Here is a 27,132-nt window from a genome sequence, read left to right on the forward strand (position 1 = left end):
AGCGCGCGGCTGGTGTGCAGAGACATAACAGAGGCAGTGGGCGGAGCCTGTGAGGCGTCCATCTTCGGAGCTGACGATTGGCTGCTCTCCTGGCCGCGGTGGTACATTGGGGGAGTTGGACGGTATTGTTTGTGGTCAGGGGGAGCGGGCTCATCATGTCAGAGCCCGGGGAGGGTGTGTGCAGAGCCCGGAGGAGAGGAAGGAAGAATAAAGTCCGAGCTACTGCTTTCCCTACCCGTCTGTATCATCAGAAGAGGTCAGCGGAGAATGCCGCCAGTGGGGGCCCCGAGGAGCCCCAGCCTGCCAGAGCGGCTCAGTACAGGCAGCTCCGGAGAGAGGTGAGGCTCCTCATGTCCCTGCTCACTGCTTACTCTATGCACCCTCCCTGCACTGCAAGGGTTAAACCTAAAACCAATGATGGCTGGGATTTTGTATGACAGCAGGGACTCTATTGGTCTGTTGTGTGACAAGCCCCTCCCTTGCCTGTCAGTGCTTAGGTAAACCAAACTGTGCATGTGCAGCTCAGCAAATGGGACCCGAAGATTTCCAACCTTGAGGTTTTTCCCCTTAATGCATTAAGGGGAAAAACCTCCTGTGATGCAACAGCCCCCCTTTTACTTACCTGAACCCAATCTTTCCAGCGAGGGGGATGAGCACACCAGCTCCAGCCGGTGTCTCAGGTCCTGATTGGATAGATTGATAGCAGCGCAGCCATTGGCTCCTGCTGCTGTCAATCAAATCCAATGAGAGGGGGGGGGGGGGGTGCGAGTCCTGTTGTCTGCGTGAATGTATGCAGGACATGGGAGCGCGCCTGCATGAGTGCCCCTAGTGAAAGTGCTTCTCGGTGGGGGGGGGGCACTCGATGTGGAGAGGAGCCAGGAGCGCCGCTTGGGGACCCCAGAAGAGGAGGATTGGAGCCCCTCTGTACAAAACCAACAGCACAGAGGAGGTAAGTATGACCGTTTGTTTAATAAAAAAAAAAAAAAAAAAAAAAACGAACCTTTACATATCCTTTTAATAACCAGGCCACTTTTTGCGATATGGCACTGCGTTGCTTTAACTGACAATTGCGTGGTCATCTGATGTACCCAAACAAAATTGATGTCCCTCTTCTTTTTTTTTTTTTCCCCACAAATAGAGCTTTCTTTTGGTGGTATTTGATCATCTCTGTGGCTTTTATTTTTTGGGTTATAAACAAAACAAAAAAAAAAAAAAGCGACAATTTTGAAGAAAAAAAAAATGTTTTACTTTTTTGCTATAATAAATATCCAAAAAAATGTAAAAAACAAATTTCTTCCTCAGTTTAGGCCAATATGTATTCTACATATTTTTGGTAAAAAAAAAAAAAAAAAAAAAATCCCAATTAGCCTATATTGATTAGTTTGCGCAAAAGATATCGCATATTATATCCCCCCTCTACGTTGTAAAGCACTATGTGTATGTGTGTGTATGTATGTATATGTGTATATATATATATATATATATATATATATATATATATATATATATATATATATATATATATATATATATATATATATATATATATATATATATATATATAAATCTTTTTTTTTTTTTTTTTCTAGTAATGGTGGTGATCAGCAAATTTTAGCGGGACTGCGACATTGCAGTGGCCAGATTGGACACTTTTGACACTTTTTTGCAACCATTTACATTTATACAGTGATCAGTGCTATAAAAATGCACTGATTACTGTGTAAATGACACTGGCAGAGAAGGGGTTAACACGAGTGGTGATCAAAGGGTTAAATGTTCCCTAAGGAGGTGCTTTTTTAACTGTGGGGGGAGGGGACTGACAGGGAGTAGAGAGATCGCTGTTCCTGATCACTAGGAACAGCAGATCTCTCTCTACTTCCCTGATAGAACGGGGCTCTGTTTGTTTACACTGGCAGATCCCTGTTCTGCCTCTGTGGAGTAATCTCGGGTCACCGGCAGACATCGTGGCTGCCGGCCACCTGCTGATTGGCTCCCCCGCTAGCGAATGGGCACATGTGCGCACCCACAGAACACCGCGTACGCGCCCGACGTAGAACGATGCCGATTCGCACAGGAGAACCAACATGCCGCAGTTAAGGTCTCATTCAATGGGGCGATTACATGCGTGCCCTGTGCAGGTCCATGTTTTGCTGGCATGTTGAAATGCAGGTGTTGCGCGCATTTCATAGACATATATTGGGACACAGCCACTGCTCCCGATATGAAATCGGTGTGGGTGCAAGGCTCCAAACACACCCAGGGTAAGTTCAGGGACACACACCCGCATAGATTTCATGTTGGGAGCAGCAGCAGTGTCCCATTAGACATCTACACCTACACTATATTGTTAAAACTATTGGAACGCCTGCTTTTACACGCACATGAACTTTAATGGCACCCCAGTCTTAGTCCGTAGGGTTCAATATTGAGTTGGCCCACCCTTTACAGCTATAACAGCTTCAACTCTTCTGGAAAGGCCGTCCACAAGGTTTAGGAGTGTGTCCATGGGAATGTTTGATCATTCTTCCAGAAGCACATTTGTAAGGTCAGGCACTGATGTTGGACGAGAAGGCCTGGCTCACAGTCTCCACTCTAATTCATACCAACCATAGCCTGTTGGGTTGAGGTCAGGACTCTGCAGGTTCCTCCACCCCAAACTAACTCATCCATGTCTTTATGGACCTTGCTTTGTACACTGGTGCACAGTCAAGTTGAAATAGGAAGGGGCCATCCCCAAACTGTTCCCACAAAGTTGGGAGCATGAAATTGTCCAAAATGTCTTGGTATGCTGACACCTTAAGAGTTCCCTTCACTGGAATTGAGGAGCCAAGCCCAACCCCTGAAAAACAACCCCACATCATAATCCCCCCTCCACCAAATGATTTGGACCAGTGCACAAAGCAAGATCCATAAAGACATGAATGAGTGAGTTTGGGGTGGAGGAACTTGACTGGCCTGCACAGAGTCCTGACCTCAACCAGATAGAACACCTCTGGGATGAATTAGAGCGGAGACTTGAGCCAGACCTTCTCGTCCAGTAACAGTGCCTGACCTCACAAATGCGCTTCTGGAAGAATGGTCAAACATTCCCATAGACAGACTCCTAAACCTTGTGGACAGCCTTCCCAGAAGATTTGAAGCTGTTATAGCTGTAAAGGGTGGGCCAACTCAATATTGAACCCAACGGACTAAGACTGGGATGCCATTAAAGTTTGTGTGTGTGTAAAGGCAGGCGACCCAATACTTTTAATAGTGTATGTATCCCTGTGTCAGCAAAACATGGACCTGCACAGGGCATGCATGTTATTGGTCTGTGTGACTGAGGCCTTAGAGCAATGCTCTGTGCCATGATGTAACTCCCATGCGTGTGAGTGATGCCATTGTGAAAACATGGCTGAAGATTTGGAACCTGGAACGAAGACCAGCAGAAGATGGCGGCACCCATGACTGACAGGAGCACTTGTAAAGCTGGAGGGGATCGCTTGCTAGGTAAGTGTGCCATAGTCCCAGTTCACACCAGCTTTGAAATTGCGCAATTTTAAATTTGCACTGATGATTTGATTTTCGACTTCAACAGAAGCCTATGCAAGTCACAATTAAATCATCAGAGTAGTGCAGGAACTGTTTTTATAATGGCTGCAACATGAACTGTTCCATTGCTGAAAATGGGTTGTGACTTGTCATGTGATTTGGAACTGTCAAATCGCATGACAAGTTGCACCAGTGTGAACGGGGGCCAAATGTGCTAATACACTGTGCATACTAGTACATTATGGCTAAGGCTCCATTCACACTAGTGCATTTCCAAATGCGACTTGAGTCACACAGAATTGCATGACAATGGAGATCACATTGTGTTCAGTGGTCCCCATTGAAATCAGTGCAACTCAGCACCGTGTGGTTTTGAAAAAGGTTCCTGTAGTACTTTGGTGTAATTCCAGCATGATTTTGGCCCCATAGAATATGCAAAACTGCATCTAAGTATCTGAACAGCACTATATAATCGCACTGAAATTCTGATCATAATCAGATTGTGCCTCTGATATGCACTCGTCAGCCACTTTATTAGGTACACCTTGCTAGTACTGGGTTGGGCCCCCTTTTGCCTTCGGAACTGCCGTAAAGTGAAGTTCCAGCCGTTTTTCTGTTTATGAAAAGTCAGCAGCTACACTGGATATTTTCTCTTTTTTCGGACCATTCTCTGTAAACCCTAGAGATGGTTGTGCGTGAAAATCTCAGTAGATCAGCAGGTTTTGAAATACTCTGACCAGCCCGTCTCGTACCAACAACCATGCCACATTCAAAATGGATCAATAATAGGTTCAGTTGTATTATTCAACACCAAAAGTAAATAGAAAACCAAGCACAAACAGAAATTAGATTTTTAGGTGTCGAGTCCTTCTTACAAACACATGAATAAAATAAATCATTTTATTACATCATCAGTCATGTTTGGGTACAACCCCCTTAAACCCACAACTTTAACAGTACCCCAGAGATGCAGCCCCCCCATATATTGCAAGTACAGTGCATCTGGAAAGTATTCACAGCGCTTCAGTTTTTCTACATTTTGTTATGTTACAGCCGTCTTCCAAAATAGATTAAATTCATTGTTTTCCTCAAAATTCTACAAACAATACCCCATAATGACAATGTGAAAGAAGTTTGTTTGAAATCTTTGCAAATTTTATTAAAAGTTAAAAGAAAAAAAAATGTATATAAGTTTTCAAAGCATTTGCTATGACACTGAAAATTGAGTTCAGGTGCATCCTGTTTCCACAGATCATCCTTGAGATGTTTCTACAAGTTGATTGGAGTCCACTTTTGGTAAATTTTTAGTTGATTGGACGTGATTTGGAAAGGCGCACACCTGTCTATATAAGGTTCCACAGGTAACAGGGCATGTCAGAGCACAAACCAAGCCATGAAGTCCAAGGAATTGTCTGTAGACCTCCGAGACAGGATTGTACAGAAAATTTTTTGCAGCATTGATGGTCCCAATGAGCACAGTGGCCTCCATCATCTGTAAATTGAAGAAGTTTGGAACCCCCAAGACTTTTTCTAGAATGGACTGCCCACCCAAATTGAGTGATCAGGGAGAAGGGCCTTAGTCAGGGAGGTGACCAAGAACCCTATGGTCACATTGACAGAGCTCCAGCGTTTTCTCTGTGGAGAGAGGAGAACCTTCCAGAAGAACAACCATCTCTGCAGCACTCCACCAATCAGGACTGTATGGTAGAGTGGCCAGACAGAAGCCACTCCTCTGTTAAAAAAAAAAAAAAAAAAAAGGCACATGACAGCCCACCTGGAGTTTGCCAAAAGGCACCTGAAGGCCTCTCAGACCATGAAAAACAAAATTCCCTGGTCTGATGAAACAAAGATTGAACTCTTTGGCCTGAATGGCAAGCATCTTGTCTGGAGGAAACCAGGCACTGTTCATCACCTGGCCAATACCAGCCCTACAGTGAAGCATGGTGGTGGTGGCGCCATCATGCTGTGGGGATGGTTTTTCAGCGTCGGGATCAAGGGAAAGATGAATGCAGCAATGTACAGAGACATCCTTGATGAAAACCTGCTCCAGGGCGCTCTGGAGCAGGTGTTCATCTTCCAACAGGACAATGACTTTAAGCACGCAGCCAAGACAGGAATTTGGAGTAAGGGTGTAACATAACAAAATGTGGAAAAGTGAAGGTGCTGTGAATACATTGACGCTATACAGAAATATCAATATAGAATGGTCTCTATTAGTTGTCAATGCACTATAGAACACTGTGCAGGGACACCAAAAATGATGTGATCTAAAGAACACATGCACATGTATCAAAGAGGGGTGTGACTACCCAATGTGTTTTACGCTATCGGCTTTTTCAGAGGTTCATGGGGTGCCATTGGATATGGCTGCTAAGGAAGGAAAAAAAATTTATAGTGTGTGTGTGTATAATAAATATATATATATATATATATATATATATATATATATATATATATATATATATATATATATATATATATATATATATATATATATATACAGTATCTCACAAAAGTGAGTACACCCTCACATTTTTGTAAATATTTTATTATATCTTTTGATGTGATAACACTGAGCCCCGGTTCACACAGGGGCGACTTGTCAGGCGACTTAGCCGCCTGACAAGTCGCATCCTGTTCTGTACTACGGAACCGTTCTAATAGGAGCGACGCAAGTTGCTCCGACTTAGAAAAAGGTTCCTGTACTATTTTTTTGGGGGGGCGACTTGCATTGACTTCTATACAGAAGTCGTTTTGCAAGTCGCCGCTGAAGTCGTGTGCAGGTCGTCTCGGTTAGACGACCTGCAAGTCGTGTTGCCCCTGTGTGAACGGTAGTTAAGAAATGACACTTTGCTACAATGTAAAGTAGTAAGTGTACAGCTTGCATAACGGTGTAAATTTGCTGTCCCCTAAAAATAACTCAACACAGCCATTAATGTCTAAACCGCTGGCAACAAATGTGAGTACACCCCTAAGAAAAAATGTCCAAATTGGGCCCAAAGTGTCAAAATTTTGTGTGGCCACCATTATTTTCCACCACTGCCTTAACCCTCTTGGGCATGGCGTCAACCAGAGCTTCACAGGTTGCCACTGGAGTCCTCTTCCACTCCTCCACAACGACATCATGGAGCTGGTGGATGTTGGAGACCTTGTGCTCTTCCACCCTCAATAGGGTTTAGGTTTGGAGACATGCTTGGCCAGTCCATCAACTTTACCCTCAGCTTCTTTAGCAAGGTAGTGGTCATCTTGGAGGTGTGTTTGGGGTCCTTATCATGTTGGAATACTGCCCTGCGGCCCAGTCTCCAAAGGGAGGTGACCATGCTCTGCTTCAGTATGTCACAATACATGTTGGCGTTCATGTTTCCCTCAGTGAACTGTAGCTCCCCAGTGCCGGCAGCACATATGCAGCCCCAGAACATTACACTCCCACCACCATTTGCACCATTGGCATGGTTAAATCTTCTTAGTCCTCTCCATAAAATTATCTGAAATTTTTGCTTAAAGTAGAACTATAGGCAACACTTTTTTTTTCATTTTGGATAGAGTAAGTCTAGTTTATTTTTTACCATTCCTGTCCCATTGCAGAGATTTCTCTTCACTTCCTGCCCCATAGCCAAACAGGAAGTGAGAGGAAATCTATGCAAATTAAGGGAATCCATTGCCCCCCCCCCTGGCCCTCAGAACTAGTGTCCCCACTCAAAAATTTCAGGGCAGGTCTTAAACAACAAGGGGTGTGGCCTTGACAGGAAGGGGTGGGGCATATTTAAATTAGGGGATACACGAGTTTAGTCAGGCCTAGGGCAGCACAAAACCTAAATACACTACTGGCTGGCAGCACTCATACGTCTATTTCCCAAAGACAACCTCTGATTATGACGGTGAGCACATGCATACAACTTCTTTGGGCAACTGTGATGAGGCCTGTTCTGAGTGGAACCTGTCCTGTTAAACTGCTGTATGGTCTTGGCCACCGTGCTTCAGCTTAGTTTCAGGGTCTTGGCAATCTTCTTATATCCTAGGCCATCTTTATGTAGAGCAACAATCCTTCTTCTTTTTTTTTTTTTTTTTTTTTTTTTTTTTTTTTCCAGATCTTCAGTTATTTGCCATGAGATGCCATGTTGAACTTCCAGTGACCAGAATGAGAGCGATAACACCAAACATAACACACCTGCAACCCATTCACACCCGAGACCTTGTAACACTTGAGTTACATGACACCTTGTGGAGGGAAAATGGCTAATTGGGCCCAATTTGGTCATTTGCACTTAACCACTTCAGCCCCGGAAGGTTTTACCCCCCCCCCCCCCCCCCCTCCTGACCAGAGCACTTTTTACAATTCGGCACTGCGTCGCTTTAACTGCTAATTGCGCGGTCATGCAATGCTGTACCCAAACGAAATTTGCGTCCTTTTCTTCCCACAAATAGAGCTTTCTTTTGATGGTATTTGATCACCTCTGCCATTTTTTATTTTTTGCGCTATAAACGGAAAAAGACCGAAAATTTTGAAAAAAAATGATATTTTCTACTTTTTGTTATAAAAAAAATCCAATAAACTCAATTTTAGTCATACATTTAGGCCAAAATGTATTCGGCCACATGTCTTTGGTAAAAAAAAATGTCAAGCGTATATTTATTGGTTTGCGCAAAAGTTATAGCGTCTACAAACTAGGGTACATTTTCTGGAATTTACACAGCTTTTATTTTATGATTGCCTATGTCATTTCATGAGGTGCTAAAATGGCAGGGCAGTACAAAACCCCCCCCCCCAAATGACCCCATTTTGGAAAGTAGACACCCCAAGGAAATTGCTGAGAGGCATGCTGAACCCATTGAATATTTATTTTTTTTTTTTGTCCCAAGTGATTGAATAATGACAAAAAAAAAAAATTACAAAAAGTTGTCACTAAATGATTGCTCACACAGGCCATGCGCATATGTGGAATTGCACCCCAAAATACATTTAGCTGCTTCTCCTGAGTACGGGGATACCACATGTGTGGGACTTTTTGGGAGCCTAGCCGCGTACGGGGCCCCGAAAACCAAGCACCGCCTTCAGGATTTCAAAGGGCATAAATTTTTGATTTCACTCCTCACTACCTATCACAGTTTTGAAGGCCATAAAATGCCAAGATGGCACAAAACCCCCCCCAAATGACCCCATTTTGGAAAGTAGACACCAAAAGCTATTTGCTGAGAGGCATGTTGAGTCCATGGAATATTGTATTTTTTGACACAAGTTGCGGGAATGTGACTTTTTTTTTTTTTTTGCACAAAGTTGTCACTAAATGATATATTGCTCAAACATGCCATGGGCATATATGGAATTACACCCCAAAATACATTCTGCTGCTTCTCCTGAGTACGGGGATACCACATGAGTGGCACTTTTTGGGTGCCTAGCTTCATACGGGGCCCCAAAATCCAATCGCCGCCTTCAGGATTTCTAAGAGCGTTAATTTTTGATTTCACTCCTCACTACCCATCACAGTTTTGAAGGCCATAAAATGCCAAGATAGCACAAAACCCCCCAAAATGACCCCATTTTGGAAAGTAGACACCCCAAGCTATTTGCTGAGAGGCATGGTGAGTATTTTGCAGCTCTCATTTGTTTTGGAAAATGAAGAAAGACAAGAAAAACATTTTTTCTCAAGTCATCTTCCAGGACGGCACACCTGAGAGATGAGAGGCTCCTCCCCACAGGAAACACAATCAATCAACAGCTGTTTTAAGTCCACACCCTTCCACCTGATCCTCAGTTTTTGATTGTGTTTCTCCCTACACGGCGAAACTGTTTGTTTTTTTCCAAATGACCGAAGCCTGGGGCTGGTGGTCTCCCCCTGGGAGCCGGACCAAATGCCTGGGAAGCCTCTGGGTCTGGCGGGATATATTTATCCTTCCCGGGGGGTTCACCTATCCTTTCCTCAGGGGGGGGCAGCAGAAACTGGGAAAGCCCCCCTGAGAGCTGAAGGCCCCTGGGTACAGTGGTGTCCCCAGAACTTCAGGGGCCTTTATCCTGTCTCCCCCCCCCCCCCCTCCTTACCTGTCCGGAAGTCCTTTCAGACGGGGGTGCTGGCCGTCGGTTCTTTCCAGGGGGATTGTATCCCCTGACTCCTGGGTCCCTGGTAGCTTGCGTGGGCTGCTGGGGAGGGCACCGCCTGAACGACCCGCGTTCTTACCCAGAAGGGAAGGCTGAGAGTCAGCAGGAGCAGGCGCCCACATCCTCCTTTCGAGGAGGCACCAGTTTACTATGGTGAATGTCTGCCTAAACCACCTCATGGGAATGAGGAACGTACGGCATTGCCCCCCCCCCATGTGTATATACTGACTGGACAGAGCAGGACACAGCCTAACCTTGCAGCTCCCTAAAGGGACAGCAGTTGTGGGGGGGGGGGGCACTTTGGCGGCTATCCTCCTTGCATGTGGACCATAAGGATGGAAAAGCAAGCCCGGTGGCTGTGGAAAAAGGGGAAGACGACAACGGTGAGTCAAAAATCCCCAATCCCAGCCAGATGGTTTCTGGGCATTTGAGATAATCTCCCCTGGGGTCTGGATTCAAATAGCCCAGAAGCTTTTGCTAAAGACACCAGCCACAGCTCCCTCCTACATCAGAGATGCTGTATGGTGGACAAGTGGTGCAGAGGAGCGAGTGTGCCTAAACCACCTCAGATGGGAAAGAGGTAGGTAAGGCATTTTTTTCCCCTTCCACCTGTATTTACTGAGTAATGCAGTGCAGGACCTGGGGTCTCCATAACAAAATAGCCCAGAAGCTACTGCTAAAAACCACCAGCCACAGCTTCCTCTTATAGCAGAGACACTGTTATCACAACAGTAGGTTGCCAGCCTCTCCCTACATACCCGGTTGTGGTACATTAGTAGGGGTGAATACAGCAAAGAGGGTGACCTGGTAGAACAAAGAGTTCCTTACTGGCCAGGTATACCACTGAACAAGTTATTAATGGTGCAGTGGTTGAAGGATTCAGGAGTAAGCTCCCTTGCTCAGCAGGTGCACTAGGTTATCTGGCCCTATTAGCCCAGCTGCTAGGAATCTGCTTAAAGTTGCTCCAAGATGCTTAAAAGCTGACCTAACTTTCAACAATGTGGCAGGGACCAAGCTTCTGTGTGGCACAGTAGGGGTTCCCTTGTGACAGATCCTCCTTTTGGGGGTTGCTTGCTATGGGTAACTTTTCATAAGCTCCAACCTCCCACTCCACTCTTACATTGTGGTTATATTTTAATGCAGGGGGTAAGAAAAACCTTTTTGTTGGTTTGGGCTACAGTCCACTCAGTGACAGATCTAAAAGCGATTTACCATAAATCGTTTTTCCTATATCCTTTGATTAAGGGTTTTCTGTGCAAACATATGCAAGAGCTAGATGGCTATATGATTGCTTCTTTAAGGGCTGCAGGTGGCTATTTACCTCCAGGCTAAATTGGTAACCACCCTTTTTAGAGGTCTTATATTGGTCTCTAGGGCTGGGCTCATTGAGACTTTAGTTACTGATCAGCCCCACCCGTGTATGAGCTGGCTAGCGTTTGCTCAATCTACGGAGGTAAGGTAGGACAACAGCTAGTATAGTAAGGTGTCCAACCATTTTAGGATTGGTTCCTTCACTTGTGGTGAAGGATTAGTATCTACAGCCCAGGCTATGCCTATGAAATAATTTGCTCCTGTTTGGTTATTTCATAAAGGGATACACCATGACTCCTTCTTGGCTGCTCACCAGTAGACCTCAGTAGTGAAGGTTTGTCCTTGCTGGGGTGTTTGGCACAACTAAAGTACACATTGAGATTTGTGACCTCTCTGCTGAAGCTTGTTGGGTGTCCTTTATATCCTAAAGGTACTGCTTTGTTTGGCTACAGATCAGAAAATACAACAGGGAAGGTGGTCTGTACTTTCTGGTTTTGTGCCGCACGCCAGAAACGCACATCATTGAGTCTGGTGATGACATTTCTGCTCATAATTGTTATATTGCTGCACATCAGACCTACACAAGATTGGGGTCTGTCTGTGGGGTTTTTGTGTCCTGTATTACTGCCTTATTGGTTGCTTATCAGAAAGGCAGCAGGAAAGATTGATGGCAGGGGTAGTACATATACTGGCCTTGGTAATCGGTACAGCACCACAAGGTGGCGTCGTGCTGATTCAGACAGTGCTATTAACGGCAATAGCTGCCGATTTTAGGCATGCGATTTGACATGAGTCGCATGCCAAATCGCTTCAATATGGATATGCTATCTCTATTCAGAATTGTTAGATTGTTGCACATTAGAGATATACACGATTGAAGTTTGTCTGTGGGTCCTGTATTACTGCCTTATTGGCTGCTTATCAGAAAGGTAGCAGTGAAGATGGATGGTCCTGATTTTGTTGGAAAATACAGATTGAGCCTGTGCCATGGGTAGTACACATACTGCCATTTGTAATCGGTGCAGCACCACAAAGTGACGTGCTGATTCAGACAGCTCTATTAACAGCAATGGCTGCCAATTTTAGGCATGCGACTTTGACATGTTGAGTTGCATGCCAAATCACTTCAATATGGATGTGCTATCTCTATTCAGAACTGTTATATTATTGCACATCAGACATATACAAGATTGAGGTCTGTCTGTGGGTCCTGTATTACTGCCTTATTGGTTGCTTATCAGAAAGGCAGCAGTGATGACGGATGGTCCTGATTTTGTTGGAAAATACAAAACTGAACCTGTGCCAGGGGTAGTACACATACTGCCATTGGTAATCAGTGCAGCACCACAAAGTGGCCCGGGTTGATTCAGACAGTGCTATTAACGGCAATGGCTGCCAATTTTAGGCATGCGATTTGACAAGTTGAGTCACATGCCAAATCACTTGAATATGGATGTGCTATCTCTATTCAAGATTGTTGTTGCACATCAGACACATACAAAATTGAAGGTTTACTGCCTTATTGGCTGCATATCAGAAAGGACACAACAGTGAAGGTTGTTTGTCTTTTTCTGATTTGTTTTTGCTGCTCAGCAGGGGGACACATTGAGGGTAATGACATCTCTGCTCAGTATTGGTATATGCTACACATCAGACATACACAAAGATTGAACATTGTTTGTGCCCTGTATGTCCTATATTTACTGACTTATCGTCCGTATATCAGAAAGGCACAGCAGTAAGTGGTGTTTTTCATTGATCTTCCTTGCTGTTTCTTAGGTATACACAGTAGGGGGTTGTTGGCTGCACTCCTCCAGGGAGCCACAGCATGGGAACCCCTTGTTTGTTCGACCCGAAAACTGCTTTTCCTGCGACCTGTGTAATCTTGAGGTCTGTGGTTCCGTAAGCAGGGACTGCTGGATACGCTGCGACCTGGAGTCGCACAGTCACGAATGATACCCTTTTTGGAAGCCATAGTATGACTTCTCATGCGTCTTGCAGTCCCAAGTGGCAGGTTGGGTCACACGGGTGTGGGAACCCTAAGCTTATCTGTCCCTTCTGGTTCAGGTTTTGCAATGCTGCAGGAATACTCATTGTGGAGTTATTGCCTTATTTTGCAGTAGACCAGAAAGATCGCAGCTGTAAAGGCTGTCTGTTGTTTGTTTTTATGTTGCTGCACAGCAGAAGTACTCAACATTGAAGCTTGTTGGTGCTTTCTGTTTCATATTGCCTTACCTTATGGCACTTCAGAAAAACACAATGCTGTAGGTTGCTTGTGTTCTTTCTCTGTTGGTTCTATGTAACTGCACTACAGAACTGCATAACAGGAAGGATTGTCTTATAACTGTACTTGGTGGTTCGTCATAAATACGCAACATAGAAGTTTGGGTCTTTCGGTCTTCTCTTTATAGCCTTGTTTTGCTGTACATCAGTAAAACACCACTGTAAAAGGGGGTTCCCGTCCTTTCTGTATTTACCAGTTATGACCTAGCTAGCTGCACTTCAGAAATGCGCAGCATTTAAGGTGTGTTTGTGTCTTAATGCTTACATATTGGCCGCACATCAGAAAACCAGACTGTGAGGTTCAGATTTGGGTCTCTTCCCATATTTGATATTTTGGTTTAGCTAGTCACACTCAGATACACAACATTGATGTCTATGCTTGTGTCCTTTCTGTCTAAATCTATTGTGCTATGTCCACAATCTATGATTTTTTTTTTATTTGTGATATTAATAATACATGTATCACCTTTTTGTATTTCAGCCTTCTCTTCCGTGAAAGGGCCAGGAGTTCTGGTGCAGATGTCACATGTCAGAAAGCCTCGACCCCTTACATTCAGGGATGCCAGAGCCATTTCCTAGGGTTGAAGCCCAGTAGAGTTATGGGTCACTGGAGGAAGGCGATAATGAATCGCCCTGTTTAATAAGAACTTAGGAAGTTCGGTTCAGAGGAGTTTTATGGCCTGAAGATGAAGTATAAACATGTATACCCGACCAAATAGGTTACAGCTCGGTGCATGGCCTTCATTTTGCCCTTCTAGCAAAACTAGATGTAGCAATATGAGTGTTCTTCTCCTGCTATAGATGTTAAACTCCTGAGTAGGCTCTCAGGCGTAAGTAAAACTATAGATTGGGCATGCCTTAAACCCAGGGATTACGTTTTTGTTAATCTATTTCCCTTAAGTAGGTTTCCCTTCAGTCTTTGCTGACGTAAAGCTAAAAATTAACAAAAAGGGGTTGTCTGTCAGGGGCCCCCCTTTTTTGGCAGTTTTATTTCCCTGGACAGGGTTGTGTTAAGACAGGCCCCCTTATGGATCAATGTAGTGTCCTTGTCTTACAACACAGGTCTCCGATTAATCTTTTTAGTGGTTCTAAACAGCACCTATAGGCCATTGTTGGTAGATGTGTGACAGGCAACATTGATAACCTACAAGTTTAACATGTTTTCTGATTCCGTCTTTAAGAGCCCACTCCACCTAGATCCTGCATCCGAAACAGAGAAGGCAGGGACACCGGTGGAGTAGACCGGCAGGTCAGCCGCATGATCCAGCTAAGATACCTTCATCAAGCATATAGAGTAAAGGTAAAGCTTACTGCAGAACCGAGGTTCGCCAAGAGTCTTGCAGTGGTCCCACCCTAAGGTAGGCCTGAGGTACTTGATTATCCTCTCAGGTGTGCCGTCCTGGAAGATGACTTGAGAAAAGTACTAGTTACTTACCGGTAACTGTCTTTCTGGGAAATCTTCCAGGACGGCAGGCCTACTTCCCACCCGTTGGAGGAGGGAAAATTTTAGAACACTAGAAGGTGAGTGCCTATGAGGAATGATTTCCCTTGTGAACCAGGTTCAGGAGTTACTTCTCTACAAACTGAGGATCAGGGGGAAGGGTGTGGACTTAAAACAGCTGTTGATTGATTGTGTTTCCTGTGGGGAGGAGCCTCTCATCTCTCAGGTGTGCCGTCCTGGAAGATTTCCCAAAAAGACAGTTACCGGTAAGTAACTAGTACTTTTTTTTTTTTTTTTCTTTTTTCAATTTTCAAAAGTTTGTGACAAAGTGAGGTCTGCAAAATACTCACTATACCTCTCAGCAAATAGCTTGGGGTGTCTATTTTCCAAAATGGGGTCATTTGGGGGGGGGGGGGTTGTGCCACCTGGGCATTCCATGGCCTCCGAAACTGTGATAGGCAGTGAAGAGTGAAATCAAAAATTTACGCCCTTAGAAAGCCTGAAGGCGGTGCTTGGTTTTCGGGGTCCCGTACGCGGCTAGGCTCCCAAAAAGTCTCACACATGTGGTATCCCCGTACTCAGGAGAAGCAACAGAATGCATTTTGGGGTGTAATTTCACATATTCCCATGGCATGTTTGAGCAATATATCATTTAGTGACAACTTTGTGCAAAAAAAAAAAAAAAAAAAAAAATTGTCTTTTTCCCGCAACTTGTGTCACAATATAAAATATTCCATGGACTCGACATGCCTCTCAGCAAATAGCTTGGGGTGTCTACTTTCCAAAATGGGGTCATTTGGGGGGGGGGGTTTGAATTGTCCTGGCATTTTATGCACAACATTTAGAAGCTTATGTCACACATCACCCACTCTTCTAACCACTTGAAGACAAAGCCCTTTCTGACACTTTTTGTTTACATGAAAAAATTATTTTTTTTGCAAGAAAATTACTTTGAACCCCCAAACATTGTATATTTTTTTAAAGCAAATGCCCTACAGATTAAAATGGTGGGTGTTTCATTTTTTTTCACACAGTATTTGCGCAGCGATTTTTCAAACGCATTTTTTGGGGAAAAAACACACTTTTTAAAATTTTAATGCACTAAAACACACTATATTGCCCAAATGTTTGATGAAATAAAAAAGATGATCTTAGGCCGAGTACATGGATACCAAACATGACATGCTTTAAAATTGCGCAGAAACGTGCAGTGGCGACAAACTAAATACATTTTTAAAAGCCTTTACAAGTTACCACTTTAGATTTACAGAGGAGGTCTACTGCTAAAATTACTGCCCTCGATCTGACCTTCGCGGTGATACCTCACATGCATGGGGCAATTGCTGTTTACATTTGACGCCAGACCGACGCTTGCGTTCGCATTTGCGCGAGAGCAGGGGGGGGACAGGGGTGCTTTTTTTTTTTTTTTTTTTTTTTTTTTTTATCTTATTTTTAAATCGATCCTTTCATTTTTATTTTTTTACTCTTTTTTTTGAAAAAATTGGGGTCTAGTAGACCCTAGATCTCTCCTCTGCCCTCAAAGCATCTGACCACACCAAGATCGGTGTGATAAAATGCTTTCCCAATTTCCCAATGGCGCTGTTTACATCTGGCGAAATCCAAGTCATGAAATGCTCGTAGCTTCCGGTTTCTTACGCCATAGAGATGATTGGAGCCATTCTGGTCTCTGATCAGCTCTATGGTCAGCTGGCCGAATCACTGGCTGCATTCTCAGGTTCCTTGTTGGGCCAGGAGAGCCAGAGAAAAACATGGAAGACGGTGGGGGGGGGGGGGGATCCCTCCCACTGCTTGTAAAAGCAGTCTAGAGGCTAATTAGCCGCTAGGATTGCTTTTACATGAAAGCCGACCGCTGGCTGAAAAGAATGATACCAAGATGATACCTAAACCTGCAGGCATCATTCTGGTATAACCACTCAAAGTCCAGCAACATACCAGTACGTTGCTGGTCCTTGTATTGTAAACTTTTTTTTCATGCAGCCTGTGGGCTGAACGAAAAAAAGATATTGATCGGTGGGTATGCCCACCATTAGAATACCTCCCTTCATCCGCCCACTTCTAATGATGGGCATACATGCACCATTTTATATATGCCGAAGCATGGGGGCATCCTCCCGCAAAAGGCAGGAGCAAATTGCTCCTCCACCCACTGCTGCCCCCACGCTTCGGCATATATGCTGAAGTATGTAACTGGTGGTGAAATCACCTCCGACAGCGCTGGAGTCACGGCTTTATATATCGTGGGACCAAACGCTGTTGCTGTCAAGATAAATAAATCCGCTCTGCAGCTGAATGGCGTACCTGAAAACAAAAAAGTGGTTAACAATAAAAAAACAAAGTATAAAAAAATTGTATACCTATAAAGCAAACATGATAAAAACATAACAATAAAACATTGCAGTATAGAATACAATAAAAAAGAGCAGAACAATAGAGAGAATAGAGAGAGAGAACAATAAAACGACAACTATTTTTTTGTTTTTTATATTTTATATTTTTTTTGTATTTTTATTTATTTATTTTTTTTTTTTTATTTATTTATTTTTTAGTAACTTTAACTTTTAACTGTAACAGGTTTGGGTCTCTCAAAATGCAATGGCATCTTGGGAGACCCTGTGTTAGTGTGCCTAGTCTGTGCCGCGCTGAACCCTGCGCTAATACTCCACTAGTGTATGGTAGCGTTCAAAACATTCACCAATGCATAGACCAGGATTGTCAGGACAGGAGGGACAACAATACCGGGTGTCACGCCTAAATCCGCGCTTGCTGCAGACACGACATCTTTTTTGGGGGGGCTCGTTGGGTAGGGGTACTCTGGAGGACATAAGGAAAATGCCTCCCATGCAGCCGGCTTACTGCATTTGGATTGGGAAGGTGAGGTGGAGCACCATCTGGAAACAGAAGGGCTCTGACGATCTCTTCCTGGAATTTAAGGAAGGATCCAGTCCGTCCTGAAGCTCTGTATAGCACATGAGCATTCAGCAAAGCCAATTGAAATAAATAAACAGACACTTTTTTGTACCAGCGTCTGGCCTTACGGGCAACTAGGTACGGCGCCAACAACTGGTCGTTGAGGTCCACCCCTCCCATATTAAGGTTGTATTCGTGGACACAGAGGGGTTTCTCCACAACACCAGTCGCCGTAGTAATTTGGGTCGTCGTGTCTGCATGAAGGGAGGTAAGAACGAAAACATTCTTATTGTCCCTCCACTTCATAGCGAGCAAATTTATTATACTGCAAGCAGGCTCTCTCCCCCAGCCGAAGACGGGACTCTACAAGCCGCTGGGGAAAGCCCCGGCGATTAGGTCGCACGGTGCCACATGCTCCAATCTGATGATCAAACAAGTGACTAAAAAGTGGCACGCTCGTATAATTGTCCACGTACAAGTGGTACCCCTTTCCGAATAAGGGTGACACCAAGTCCCACACTATCTTGCCAGCGCTTCCTATGTAGTCAGGGCAGTTTATCGGCTCTACGTGACTATCTTTGCCCTCGTAAACCATAAATCTACATGTATAGCCTGTGGCCCTGTCACAGAGCTTATACATCTTGACCCCGTATCTGGCACGCTTGCTGGGAAGGTACTGTTTGAATGACAAGCGGCCAGAAAACTTAATCAGGGACTCATCAACGCAGACAACTTGATGGGGAGTAAACAAGTCTGCAAAACGTTGGTTGAAGTGGTTTACGAGGGGCCGAATTTTGTAGAGCCGATCGTATGCAGGGTCTCCACGAGGACGACAGAGTTCATTGTCGTTGAAGTGCATGAACCGCAAAATCTGCTCGTATCGTGCCCTGGTCATGGAGGCAGAGAACACGGGCATATGGTGAATTGGGTCAGTGGACCAATATGACCGCAACTCACTCTTTTTGGTTATGCCCATGAGGAGGGAAAGGCCCAGAAAGATCTTAAATTCGGAGACCGTAATTGGTCTCCAATCTCTGGCAAGGGAGGACTGGGGAATAGTGGCGATGTGTTGACCAGTGTACAAATTGCTTTGGTCCACAATAGATCTATAGAGATCTTCAGTGAAAAACAGCGAATAAAAATCCAGTGGCGTAAAGTCAACTGTTTCCACCTGAATTCCGGGTTGGCCAGTGAAAGGGGGAAGTACGGGTGCTGCAGAAGTGGTGGGTTCCCAATTCGGATTGGCAAATGCAGCAGGAAGGGCACTATGGGCACGACGGGCCTGTGTTCGTCTTCTTCTTGGTGGCAGCGGGACACTACTTGTGCTTGCCACCTCGCCAGCTTGAACTGCACTTATGGGACTCGCCACGTCACCACGTGATACTGCAGTGCTGGATGTATGACCAGGATGTAGTAGGCCACTGGTGCTTGCCAGTTCACCAGAAGGAGTAGCGGCACTAGTACTTCTCTGCTCCATACGAGAGCCCTGCGGTTCTTGCACTTCAAGGACAGAAGAAGATTGGGGTCTGGTACGCCTGACCCTAGCAGGGACCACAACTCCGTCGTCAGAGCTATCTGTCATGGAGCCGCTGTCCTCTACAGGTTCGTATTCTGAGCCTGAACTTGACAGATTAGTGACTTCCTCTTCACTATCTGTCATACTCAGAAACGTGTAGGCCTCTTCACTAGTGTACCTTCGATTTTGCCATTTTGGCCTCTAAATTTAGGGGTACACTAGTGAGACTCACAGGCAAAAAAGCTCCTGACTGTTAGCGACTGATTCAAAACGCTACCAAAAAACTGTTAGCGATCGCAGGGATCAGGCCTGACTCTGCGAACGCTGCAGTTACGTGTGCTTAGTGTTTTGTAAGTGTCAGTTATCGATCGATACTGCACTTGGGTGGGCTGGGCAGGGCTGGGCCGAGGTGCAAAGCGCAGGTGCTAGCAGGTATCTGGGCTGATCCCGCTAACACTGTTTCAGGGAACCCTAAACTGCTGGGGAGTATAGATCTGATCGGATCAGATATCGATCCGTTCAGATACTATAGCACTAAGGGAGGTGTATGCTGCGTGCGTGGGTTTTAGCGGTACTGGCGCTAACCTGACGCTGCCTGGGGCGACGCAGACCTTATCAGATCCTAAAAACGTAACTTATATCACCGCCGGGCAATTAGGGGGTTAAACCTTTATAAGGTAATAAACGGCGGGTGCCCTAAAACTATAATAAACTGTGTAATAAACTATAATAAACTACAAAAAACAAACTAGCTAACCAGCGTCACCCGTAACACTTATACGGTGATCGCTGGTGAAAGGGTTAACTAGGGGGCAATCAAGGGGTTAAAACCTTTAGCAGGTAGTATATGGGGGTCCCTGTCGCTATAAAACACTGACAGCGAACCTATATACTTACCTCCCTAACTAGCATCACCTGTGTCACTAATACAGCGATCAGAAAAACGATCGCTTAGCGACACTGGCGACGGGGGGGTAATCAAGGGGTTAACTTTTATTAGGGGGGGGTTAGGGGGGTACCCTAGACCTAAAGGGGGCTAACCTAACTGCCCTAACACTTGTAACTGACACCAATGCGCCAAAAAAAAAAAAAAACTGCTATTGGTGTCAGAGTGACTGGGTACAGGGGGGTGATCGGGGGGTGACTGGGGGGTGAAAAGTGTGCCTGCGTGTTCTACTGTAAGTGTAGTGTTGGTGCACTTACTTGGATGTCTTCTCTCCTCTGTTTACATTACAGAGGGAAAGGAAGCGTTTTCATTCGCCAGGAGCGATCGGGAGGGGGTGGCCAACAATGGATGGCCTCCCCCTCACCTCTCATCGCCCGCGAACGAGAGCCGACCGCCTATGGCATCGGGGGGGGGGGGGGGGGGAGGGGGGTCCGATCAGACCCCCCACCCGCGGGAGGCAGATCACGTACGGGTACGTGATTCTGCCTGCCCGTGCCATTCTGCCGCCGTATATATGCGTTAGGCGGTCGGCAAGTGGTTAAGGATGTACTCACTTTTGTTGCCAGCGGTTTATACATTAATGGCTGTGTGTTGAGTTATTTTGAGGGGACAGCAAATTTAATCTGTTATACAAGCTGTACACTCACTACTTTACATTGTAGCAAAGTGTCATTTCTATAGTGTTACAGGAACAGATCTCAAAAAAAAAAAAAAAAAATACAAAAATGTGTGTGTATGTATGTATGTGTGTGTGTGTGTGTGTGTGTGTGTGTATATATGTCTATCTCTCATCATACTGAGAAAACTCGCGTAAATCAATATCACAGAAATGCCCCCCAAAAAGGGCTGGTGTGGAAGGCACCAGTTGGAGGAGGTGGTGTCCAGGAGTCCGACCGGGGAAGGCACAAGTGCCTATTCATCAGCAGGGATCTGTGTAATATTATACTGAGAATGGTGGTATAAAGAAATCCTATATGGGCTAGGATGGCAGCAAATAGTTGGCATATGAATATAATTACCTGCACAATGGAGACAGTAAGGATCCGGACTACAAGAGTCCCCCCGTCAATATACACTCGCCTCACCAGAATATAAAGTGTCAATAAAACAAAAAGTAAGAGCGCCATTCAATCCCTAAATGCTCCATGAAACTTAGCTGAATAAGCACAGGCAGCCAAACATACCATTAACAGTAGTAGTACAAGGTTCCATAAGCACTACTAGGGGAATACCAACCCCTAGGTGTGCAAATGGCAGGAATTATATAGGGAAGATGGTGCCACCTTTTTTTTTTTTTTTTTTTTTTTTTTGTCACAGGAATACAAAGAAAAGCATGAGAATGCCTAAACATTTATAATTGCAACAATTTTCTCTGTGAAGTGGTGTTATGTGACAAATGCAGGGGTGTCAATATTTTTGGCCGTGTGTGTAGATATTTAGTATGTGATTATAGAGAGATCTATCTGTCTAACATTTTATACACTGTGTTGATGTGCCTGATATGCATGGCTAGGTTGACTTTAAAATATTAGCTGCCTGGCTGTTTTGCAGTATTGAAGATTTTTCATCAGCATATTAAGTGCTGGTTTGCACTGTATAGTGCAGGAGCTGCATGGGATTTTGAACAGAAATCACACATTCGTGTACAAATTACATGCAATTCTTCATCAGTGCGATTTGAGCCATCATTCTGTGTGGCTCAAATTGCACTGAATCTGCACCAAAATCTTGCAGGACCCTTTTTTTGCCTGCACCAGAATCTGATTTCTGCCAATCGCACTGCATTTTGCGAGCCCCTATTTTTTTACTTGTTGCTATAATAAATATCCCAATTTTTTTTTTTTTTTTAACACATTTTTTCCTCAGTTTCGGCCGATACGTATTCTTCTACATATTTTTGGTAAAAAAAAATCGCAACAAGCGTATATTGATTGGTTTGCACAAAAGTTATAGCGTCTACAAAATACGGGATAGATTTATGGCATTTTTTAAAAAAAAAAAGATTTATTTTTTTTTTTACTAGTAATAGCGGCGATCGCAAATTATATTATATTTTTTTTTTTTCGTGACTATGACATTATGGCGGACACATCGGACACTTTTGACACAGTTTTTGGGACCATTTATACAGCGATCAATGCTATAAAATTGCATTGATTACTGTATAAATGTGACAGGCAGGGAAGGGGTTAACCACTAGGGGGAGACGAGGGGTTAAATGTTTCCTAGGGGAGTGATTCTAACTGTAAGGGGAGGGGATGCACAAGGGGAGGAGACCGATCGGTGTTCCTCTGTACTGGGAACACAGATCATATTACTATGGCCGGGTAGGGAAGTGGTTAACTTAACCTACACACCCCCAGTGGTTTTGAATAATGGGGTGTGATTTTTGGATGCGAATTCGCGGCACACAAGTGTGAACTGGCAATGAGAGTTCTGACTGCACAGGTGGCAAGCTTGTTCTGGGTCAAGGACTCAAATTGGGGGGGAAACTAGAAACAGCCATGTAGTTAGGTTCCATTGATCTCATTCTCAATATGCTATGAATTTTTCTCTATACAGGTTTCCAGTTATAGACCATGGATAAGCCAGCTTTGCCGATTCTTAGTAGGTCAATATCCTAAGAGCTGGATTTGACTAAAAGGCCATACACACGGGCCGCATCGGCAGCATATTGAACCTGCTGACATTCAGCCACCGACTGGCATCTGCTCAGCGCTTTCAGCCAATGGCTGAGAGCACTAACTGGCGTGTTCTGATGGGGGGCCGTACCCCTGTCAGAGCACAATAGCTCAGCAGGGGAGATTGCTGTACTAACATTAGATCCATAGTACAGAGGCTCCCCTGGAGCTCTTTAGTTTGTGTGTACCAGGCTTAACAGAGGCAGTGGTAAGGATACACCAGAGTCTGGTCTCCTCTAGTAGTCCTCTTCGTGTGTTTGTATGGGGAAATCATCAAAAAAAAAAATCTTAAAACAAATCTTGGTGCCTGAAGCCAGTTATGCAACTTTGGCATATGTTAGTAAAACGAACGCAAACTGGGTAGATGCAGGACCTTGTAATCTGACAGCAACCTAAAAAGGACATCAATGCAGCCATCACATCTAAGAATTGGTAAACTGCATTATAATGAAGTACAGCCAAAGCTCGTTTGGTTGTACTTCTCCTGTGGATGACAGGAATGCAGTTTGTTCTGCACTCCAGTGACCCATTTTCAGGTGACAGTGCCAGCACCCAGAAGCCTGAGTTGGCACCTGGCTCAGCCACTCCTGCCACAGTGCTCCAGTGAGTGCGGAGGGGGTCAGAGCAGAGAGCTGGTGACTGACAAGCCTCAGCTCTCTACTCACGGAGAACTGAGCGATCAGCTGTGTTTGATCGCTCTGTTTGCAGTCTTAGCCCACGTTCACACTGAGGGCGGGTTTCAAATCATGCTAGTTCAGCTGAACTTGCACAATTTCAAACTGGCATTTCAGTCTGACTTCAGATTTGACAGACATCTGTGCGGGTTCATGCACAGATGTCTATTGAAATTGCCCCGAAGTCACCAAAAGTAGTGCAGAAACTACTTTTGGGGATCAGTGCGGCGTCGCACCTTTTTACCATTGCTGGGCAATAGGCTCTGATTTGGCATGTGATTTTGATATGTTAAATCGCATGCCAAATCGGCCCAATGTGAACGTGGCGGCAGAGGACAGGTGCTGCTTTGACATAAGTAAGTAGGATTGAGGAAAAAAAAAACTTCTTTTAAATGTTTGCTTTTTAGTATAATACTGCTTTTAAGGATATGTAAAGGTTCATTTAAAAAACAAAACAAACATGTCATACGTACCCTCCTCTGTGCAGTTGGTTTTGCAGAGTGGCCCCAATCCTCCTCCTTCTGGGGTCCCTCAGCGGCACTCCTGGCTCCTCCTCTTCTCGAGTGCCCCGAAGGAGAGCCGCTCTCCTTCGGGGCACTCGTGCGGGCACGCTCCCTTGTCCTGCTGCTGCGTCCATTGACAGACAGCAAGACTCGGTCCTGCCCCTCCGACTCCCACGTCATTGGATTTGATTGACAGCCGCAGGAGCCATTGGCTGCACTGCTATCAATCTATCCAATCGGGACCTAGACACCGGCTGGAGCTGGTGTGCTCATCCCCGTCACTGGAAAGACTGGGTTCAGGTAAGTAAAGGGGGGGATGCTAATGCATCACAGAAGGTTTTTCACCTGAATGCATTAAAGGATTCACCTGAATGCATTAAGGTTTTCACCTTAAGTGTTTCTAGGTGAATTATACCTTTTTTTTTTTTTTTTTTTTTTTTTTTTTTTTTTTTTTTTTTTTTTTTTTTTTCTTCTTTCCAATGGCATTTATACAGTAATCAATGGCTATTTTTATCTCTGATCACTGTATAAATGTCACTGGTCCCAAAAAAGTGTCCGCTCTGTCTGTCAACCGCAATGTTGCAGTCACAATAAAAATCGCTGATCACCGCCATTACTAGTAAAAAAAATAATTAAAATGCCATAAATCTATCCCCTATTTTGTAGATTCTTTCTTTTGCGCAAACCAATCAATATACGCTTTATTGAGATATTTTTAGAAAAAAAAAGTAGAAGAATACATATTGGCCTAAACTGAAAAAAAAAAAAAAAAAAAAATTTGGATATTTAGTATAATGAATAAAAACCGCAGAGGTGATCAAATACCACCAAAAGAAAGCTCTGTTTGTGGGGAAAAAAGAACATCAATTTTGTTTGGGTACATCGTACAACAGCGCAATTGTCAGTTAAACCTGCTGACTCTCCCAGTAGACCACTAACACAACAAGTTTTATATGGTTGGTTTTGCTCACTGAACTGCACCCCTGCGCGGGTGAACGTTTGTCAAGATGTTCTCCTTATTTCAATAAAAGTTATTGTACCAGAAGAGTGCTAGCTTATTACAGTAAGTTAGTAGCCGGTTGTGTTTCTGGCAGGATCAGCAGGCATTTTCTGAACTTCAGTGTTTTTAAAGGGGGGGGGGGGCTGGGGAAATGTGCTTGTGTTGAAGAACTGTTAGACAATTTTTCGTTTTAACCCATGAGTACTGTCTAAAGCTATGATTTTATATTTGATCATTTTAATCAATGAATGTATTTTTAATAGGGGCTAATGACAAAAGTAAAGCCAGAAAAGAAGACTGTAAAATCAGAAAAGAACAATACAACAACCTGTAGTCCAACGGCTCATCGTTGTGAGCAATGGAATCTTCACAAACAAAAAAACAAATGTAATGCTCAGCATACAAAGACCAATTCCCCACGAAAAATGGAAAGGTTTCAGACTGATTCTGAGCTTTCCAACAGCACAGTTCGAAATCCGAAGAAACCCTTAACAAGTGCTGAAAACATCCAGAAAACAAAAGAAATTTGCACGATTGATGAAAAAGAAATCAATTACGCAGGGGCAAAGTTTAGTGACCCACCATCCCCGAGTGTCCTTCCAAAGCCCCCAAGTCACTGGATGGACATGACCATTCAACATTCCGATCAGTGCAAGGAGTTAATGACTTACCACCTTAAAGCCCTGCTGAAAGCCCAGTTGTAATCATCCCATGCTCTTACTGTACTCTTGCCAATTGTACAAATTTTCCCAGCATTTTGAAAGCCACTTTTTTCCTTCTGCAAGAACATAAGGGACTTGCATTTTACATTTCTGTATCTAGTATTCGATTTTGTATGATTGTGTATATAGTGTACACAGTGTAATATGTGTATATCATTGTTTATACTACAAGTAAATTTAGTTTTGGTATAAAAGGATGTATTTTGACCTTACTAAAGCTAGTTTGTTTTTTTGTTTTTTTTTTTTTTTTTATGTAAAGTAAAAATGCTTATGTGCTATGAAATTAAACCTGAAAGTCCCTTCTCTGAAAACTCCTGTATTAATTATAAGAAAAGTATGTCATTCCAAACCCAGAAAAGAGATCATTTTTTTGACATATTACAATATCTATCTTAGCAGTTTCTGCTACTGATTGTGAAAACCACGTTTACAGCATGAAATCCAAATTCATGTTTCTGTCCACTGTCTTTTGAATGCAGTAAAAACAACAAAAATGTCATTTGGTGTCTGTACTTTTAAATGAAAGCACAAGAGAAAAAGAAATGTCCCCAAATAAATGAATTGGCTAATGTCAAAATAAATAAACTAATTTGGCCTCCCCAAAAAGTGTTGTCTGTGGTGTGTGTGTGTGTGTGGGTTTTTTTTTTTTGTTTTTGTTTTTTTTTTTTGTTTTTTTTTTTTTTTTTTTTTTTTTTTTTTTTTTATGGTATGTAAAGGTAACCTGTCATGGGATAAATATAGTGGCTGCCATTAATGTGACAATACTAGCTGTCTGGCTACAGTATTTTTGGTCACTGGCCTGGAGCAAGTGCACAGATCAGGAATTCTGTTTTTACTGACTCCATACTTGTTCTGGTGTATTGACTCACATAAAAGAGTTAAAGCGTTTTTTGTTAACCCAAAAAGAAAAAAAAAATGGATCCTGCTACTTTAAAGCATTTTATACAGCACAGTGCTTATGCTGTGTAATTTGGACCACTGTAACACCAAAAAAAACAACCTGGCTGATCCTGCCAGTTTCTCCCCTCTGTAAACTGACCATGGTCAGTTTACGTGCCTCCTCACCCGCAGCCCTAGTGACAGTGCTACCCCATCCTGCTGCAGGAATAACACATTTCTGTATACTATGCATTCTGTCTCCTAATACGGTGCCCCCCTGTCTCTGTGTTTTTATTTAAAAAAAAAAAAAAAAATCCTCCTTTACCGTGTCTCCCGTCGGGCACGGGACCGGCCGTGTCTCTCCTCTCCTCCTTGCGTCCTGCTGACGGCAGTAAGGAAACCTTGGCCCCACCACTTCTTCTGTCAGACAGGCAGAGGGGATGCATGGCTGGTTACATGAGTGCCGGGATCCGCTGGGACATACGGCAAAGGAGGAATTTTTTTTAACAAAACAAACAGCGGGGATCTGTATTAAGATACAAAATGGATTATGTGCTTTTGGGAAAGCCGAACTTTACCCATAACAACTTGATAAAAAAAAATATCAAGGAACATACATT

The 27,132-nt window shown here is 43.9% G+C and overlaps 1 protein-coding gene across 1 annotated transcript; it reads left to right on the forward strand.

Moving 5' to 3' along the window:
• Nucleotides 1-26,239, forward strand: PNRC1 (proline rich nuclear receptor coactivator 1). The gene is made up of 2 exons (XM_073626922.1): nt 1-338; nt 25,175-26,239. The coding sequence occupies exons 1-2, from the start codon at nt 156-158 to the stop codon at nt 25,613-25,615; spliced, it is 624 nt and encodes a 207-aa protein (XP_073483023.1). The 5' UTR covers nt 1-155; the 3' UTR covers nt 25,616-26,239.
• Nucleotides 26,240-27,132: the final 893 nt, after the last annotated feature.

The sequence above is a fragment of the Aquarana catesbeiana genome, linkage group LG04, assembly GCF_042186555.1.
Source record: "Aquarana catesbeiana isolate 2022-GZ linkage group LG04, ASM4218655v1, whole genome shotgun sequence".
Lineage (NCBI taxonomy): Eukaryota > Metazoa > Chordata > Amphibia > Anura > Ranidae > Aquarana > Aquarana catesbeiana.